This window comes from Prosopis cineraria, unplaced genomic scaffold (assembly GCF_029017545.1).
Source record: "Prosopis cineraria cultivar Desert tree isolate PC_DT_omini unplaced genomic scaffold, ASM2901754v1 PC241, whole genome shotgun sequence".
In the NCBI taxonomy this organism is placed as follows: domain Eukaryota; kingdom Viridiplantae; phylum Streptophyta; class Magnoliopsida; order Fabales; family Fabaceae; genus Prosopis; species Prosopis cineraria.
Window position 1 is genome coordinate 4,547 of NW_026555568.1, and position 5,534 is coordinate 10,080.

Sequence of the window (5,534 nt, forward strand, 5' to 3'; positions counted from 1 at the left end):
GTAAATGCGCGACCGTGAGATCACGTTGACTGAGTTCGCTCGGGCATTGAATTTTCTTCGCCTTATATATATATGTGTATATATATATTAACAGTAAAATGTTGACATCATTTCTATTTTATTTTAATTATAATTATTTTTTTATTTTTAAAATTTATATAAAATTTTTTAATGAGTATTTACAAAACACAAATATTCTCTTTATTTTAATATTTTATTTTTATTTATTTAACCTAGAATTAACCATTAAATTATATATATTCGATTAAAATACTAATATTTAAATATAATTGTTTAAAAATCATTTAGATTATCTAAAAAATTAATACAAATACTTTTTTACTTTTTATATTTTAAATTTATTATATAAATATATTTATTTAAAATTTTTTAAAAAAATTACGTACTGACTAAAATAATATTTGCATTTCAAAAAAAATTAAAAGATATCTTAAAAAATATGAAATAAGAAGTTAATAAATAAATTAATCAATATAATTTATGTTTTTTAAATTTCATTAATTTCAACACAAAATTTTTAAATTATTTATTCTTATTGACAAATTATTTATTTTAAATTGGGACAAAGGGTAAGCGATTAAATCATAAAGATAAATTAATAATTTAAAATTTTTAAAATAACTATAAATAAAAAAATTAAATGTTTTAAAATTTTTAATAAAATATTTCTAATAATTTTAAGAATTGAACCAAACATAGGTTTTGAAAATACAAAGAAAGCATCAATAATTCTGGAAAAAAGAAGAAGAAGAAAGCACCACTAACTTTACCAAAGGCGGGTCACTTTATTTTATTAATGCCGCGTTCAACTTCGTGTAATCAGTGTGAAAGCAAGAAAATTAAAGCCGCAACAAGAAGACAAAGACAGAAGAGAAATACAGATATATAAATATCTTAAATAAAGAAGAAACAAAGCAGCCGAACCAGATCGAAATACCTTAAAGGAGATTTTCAAATACAGAAACCAGGAGACAAGGGAAGGAGAGAAAATGAATGCTTGGGGGATGTTGACGATCGCGGTGGCTGTGGCGGTGGCCGTTACCATCACCTCGGTGGAGGCCCAATCGGTGCCGTCTTGTGCGCAGAAGCTGATCCCATGCGTGGACTATATTAACTCTACCACCACCCCGCCCAGCTCCTGCTGTAATCCGATCAAAGAAACCGTCGAGACTCAGCTCGCTTGCCTCTGCAATCTCTACGCCACTCCCGGCTTGCTCGAAAGTTTCAACATTAACGTTACTCAGGCCGTCGCACTCAGCCGCCGTTGCGGCGTCACGAGCGATCTCTCCAACTGCAAGGGTAATTACTACATTTCATCGATTTCTTCGTCTTGTTCTTCAAGATTCTCTCGGATTTTATGGATTTCGACTGGTTTCTTCCTTCTGTATCGGTCTAATTAATTAATTCCTTCCCTCTTCCTTTTGAATTCGTCTTTCTGCTTTCAAACTTGGAAGATCGTCTTCGTTGAATTGTTTTGTGCGATCTGTTTCTTGTGAAGACCCGTTGGGTTCAACAAATTTGATATCATTTACTTTCATCTCTCTTTTTACCTTTATCAAATTTTATTGAGGGTAAATACATGTTCTATAAGAAGATTGAAGGGAGTATTATCTATTTGTGTGCGCTTTATCGTAGTAATTTTAATTACGTTGACTTAACATGTATTGATTTTGTGGTTATTTTTTGTATTTCCTGGATTTCAGGGAGTGCTCCATCTCCTTCATCAACGACATCGACAACCCCAGGTAAAAATCCAAGACTGTTTCTCCCCATTTTTTCCAACTTGCTCTTTACTTTTGTTCCAATTGTAATAAGATTAAATTTTAAATGGTTGAAATTTTATATTTTACATTTTTTCTTAATTTTTATGGTAATTTTAATTTGATTAAATTATGATCATTTGTTTACCAAAAAAGATCAATTTTGACCATTACTCCTCTGGTAAGTAAGGGAGATTAGATTAATTTTGATCCTATTCATTGTTATTTATGTTCATCTTTATCATTTTTTTCTTATTAAATGAAAATTATGAAAAATATTTTTTATTCCTGTTAGTAATAAAAATAAAAACTTATTAAATTTTAAGGTGGAATTAATAAAATTTAAAATTTTTTTTAGTAAAATATGATGGAATTAACTTATAAATAACCTGAAGGAGTAAATGTATTTAGTTTCATAATTTTACATTTTAATAATAATTACTCTCCATTAAAAAATGTAAGATATTTTTGAAAAGTGGAATACTAAAAAATGTAAGGTACTTTTAGTTTTTTAAAATATAATCATTATCTTTTTTTTAAAAGTGTTTTTATTGATAAATCACTTTATATTTATTGTAGGTTTAATAGGGATAAATATAAAAAGATAGGGTTAGTTGAAAAGTAGATAACTATTTTTTTAAGGGTGAGATTTAGTTAAAAATGCTTTACATTTTTGAACGAAGAGAATATGTAATATATTAAATTTAAATAGTGTAAATTTAATATAATGATTGAGATAGGAAGACAAGAAGTGAAGAACTCTTTTAATAAAGGGTAAATGTATATTTTTATTTTGAAAGTATTCTTCAAAGAGTGTCCAACACCCTAAAATAATTGTAAAACACTTTTGTTTTTAAAGCAATTGAAATAAATATTTTTGTCTTTTTTGTTAAATTCTTCAACAGTCAATGTTGGATTTTCAATTAATATTTTTAACAATTAACATTGAGAATTTCATGAAAAGAACAAAAATATTTTATTTTAATTACTTCAAGAATAAAATTGTTTCAACAAATAGTTTAGAGTGTTAGGAATTTTTTGAAGAATATTTTGTGGGTAAAAATATACATTTATCTTTTGATAAATAAACTATTCAATTCTTGACAATTTATTAAATAAAGACAAAAATTGATGATAATTAACTAACTTATATTTTTGAATGAAAATGGAGGAAGTAAAGAGACATGGGGAGAAGTGCGCTCCAAGAATCTCACCTACCAATGACTGCTTGTTTATTTATTTATTTTGTGGCAAGAGCTTGTTCAACTTTGCCTTTTTCCCCCCAGAAATCAAACAATGGTATTTTGTTGAAAGTAAAGAAAAGAAAAGGAAAAAGCTTTCTGAAATTGTCCTTTCCTTTTTCTTCTTTTTTAACTTGGCCCTCAAAATTGTCCTCTCTTATTGCTGAATGATTTTCATTCACGCCATTCAGTTTTTGATGTTGTTTAGTAGATTTAAACCACTTTATTGAGCTCACTCATTCAAGATTCAATATAATCTAATGGTGTTGAAATAAAGACTTTTATTTATTTTTTTAAAAAAATAAATTTGTAACTCCCTTCTAAGATGATTAGATCATGATTTGATGGTTAATACCCTTTAGTTGAGGTTTAATTGTGGAAGTAATCCGTCCTCACCTTAGTTAGGCGGCTACCTGTATAGAAAATGAGAAACCACCAACCTTCCATATTCAAACCTACCACTCCAAGCCAAGTTAATGTACAAAGGTTACAGGCGTCCTCACGCCAGAGCGACACCTCACCCACATAATCAAGAGCTTCGTTTTAAACGTTCTGCTAATCTTACTAGTCGCTACACTGGAAATTCTTTTTTTTTTTTTTTTTTTGTGTTTGGGGGCTCCTCGTTTACTATAACAAATGCTTCTTTTTGTACGACTTACATTAAGAGGACTTGCCAACAGCAAGCTGTCCTAGTAATAATACCAACTCTCTCGCTTGAAAGGGATTTGGAATTCAAACTTTGGTGTTAATATATTTGTGTATACACATTGATATGTGTCTCTTTCTTTTCTACGAAGAAGGGTTGGGTTATTGGTAAATTAAAAAAAAAAACATTAAGAGGACTTGCTTATAATAATCAAAATTATAGACGAACTGTAACAAATTGATTTGATTAAAATATTGGTTTAATAGTTTAACTGGACATGCTGGTCTGTATTTTTATATTATATTCCGAACATGACTGTAAATGTATCTACTTTCTACCAAACACGCTGGAAACGTAATATCAAGTTTCCACCACCTGACTGTCAATGTGAAAAGCATTTTGACTATAGTGGGGATGATAATTAAGTGCACATAGAAGCTGATATATCTACCAAATGTCATGAATATGGCCACACATTGCAAGAGCCATAAATGAGTTACTGTTTTGCTGATAAATAACATTTATTCCTCTTGCAGCAACTACTGGAAGTGATAATGGAGCTGGCAGAGTAGCATTCACTGGGCTCTCTTTCCTCCTGTTGTTCTGGGCTTCTCTTCTCTTTAACTAGGAAACATCCACCTATCTCTGTTGGAGCTTGACATTTCTACTAGTATTTCCATGTCTATTCTGTTACTATTACTTGCATTTAAATTTTTTTGTATTGGGTTTGATTATTAAAACATCTGATTCATTTGAGCAAAAACTCTATCTATTGGCACCTTCCACATGAAGTAGTTCACCGCCTGATCATTTCTTCCCCCTTTTATTGTATTTTTAAGTAACGTTTATATTGATAGAGTTGAATATAAATTTTAAATTTGAAATCTTCCATATAAAATTCATGTATTTAAAGTTATGTTTTTGGCATAACGTAAAACATTTTTAAAATCAAAGAGATAAGTTGAGATTCAAATTATAAACAAAAAATTGAAAATGAAAAGTTTATATTGCATACATAAACTGGCGAGCGATGAAAATACGAGAAGAAAGAAGTGGCGAGAATAATAGAAGCATGAGAAAATTGCAGCAGTTGAAATTTTATATAAAGAGAATCTAAAAAATAATTTAAAATTATTAATAAGGTATAATAAAACCTAGATTTAGATTTAGATAATATATAGTAATAAACTTTTATATATTTGTATCATTATATATATAAAAGTATGGTTAAAAGCTATGAGAAAATGCCATGTGTTTATTTTTAGGTTTGTTATAATTTTATATTTTCATATGTCTTTATTATAATTCTGTGCTTTGGAATTAGATTTGGGGTTAGGTTAAGGCTACTTATTATTTTGTAATATATATATATATATATTTAAAATGTTATTCAGATTTGGAGTTAGGTGTGGGATGACTTACTAATTTATATATATAGATATATAAATTATTTTTTACCTATTTAAAATTCAAATCTCATTATATTTAAATTCAAATTAATATCTATCTATTTAAAGTTTTCATCCATTCTAAAGATATGTCAAATATCTATATTCATATAATCGAGTATATATATATATATGTAAATATATTGGTATTCAAATTTAAACTAATATTTATCTATTTAAATGTTTAGAAAAAAATGAATATGTGTTTGAATATTTAGACTATCCTCATGATTTTAGAGAATTATAAATATGATAAAGTATATATATTAATCTATTTAATAATTTGGATCTCATGATATTAAATTTCACATATTATAAATTTCATAATATAGATATTAATTTATTTAACAATAAAGTATTTAGAACTATCGTTTGTTATTTATGAAGAATATTGAGATGTTAAATTTTAGATAATAAT

The 5,534-nt window shown here is 27.4% G+C and overlaps 1 protein-coding gene across 1 annotated transcript; it reads left to right on the forward strand.

Annotated features, from left to right (window-relative positions):
* The first annotated feature begins 943 nt into the window (after positions 1-943).
* LOC129296026 (non-specific lipid transfer protein GPI-anchored 7-like) lies at positions 944-4,459 on the forward strand. The gene is made up of 3 exons (XM_054934625.1): positions 944-1,320; positions 1,725-1,766; positions 4,205-4,459. The coding sequence occupies exons 1-3, from the start codon at positions 1,011-1,013 to the stop codon at positions 4,294-4,296; spliced, it is 444 nt and encodes a 147-aa protein (XP_054790600.1). The 5' UTR covers positions 944-1,010; the 3' UTR covers positions 4,297-4,459.
* The last annotated feature ends 1,075 nt before the right edge of the window (positions 4,460-5,534 follow it).

Excerpts from the sequence above, each read along its gene's own strand:
- LOC129296026 (XM_054934625.1), top strand. The coding sequence starts at position 1,011 with ATGAATGCTTGGGGGATGTTGACGATCGCGGTGGCTGTGGCGGTGGCC. Across the intron at positions 1,321-1,724 it reads CGATCTCTCCAACTGCAAGG|GGAGTGCTCCATCTCCTTCA; the intron begins GTAATTACTACA and ends CCTGGATTTCAG. Across the intron at positions 1,767-4,204 it reads AACGACATCGACAACCCCAG|CAACTACTGGAAGTGATAAT; the intron begins GTAAAAATCCAA and ends TTCCTCTTGCAG.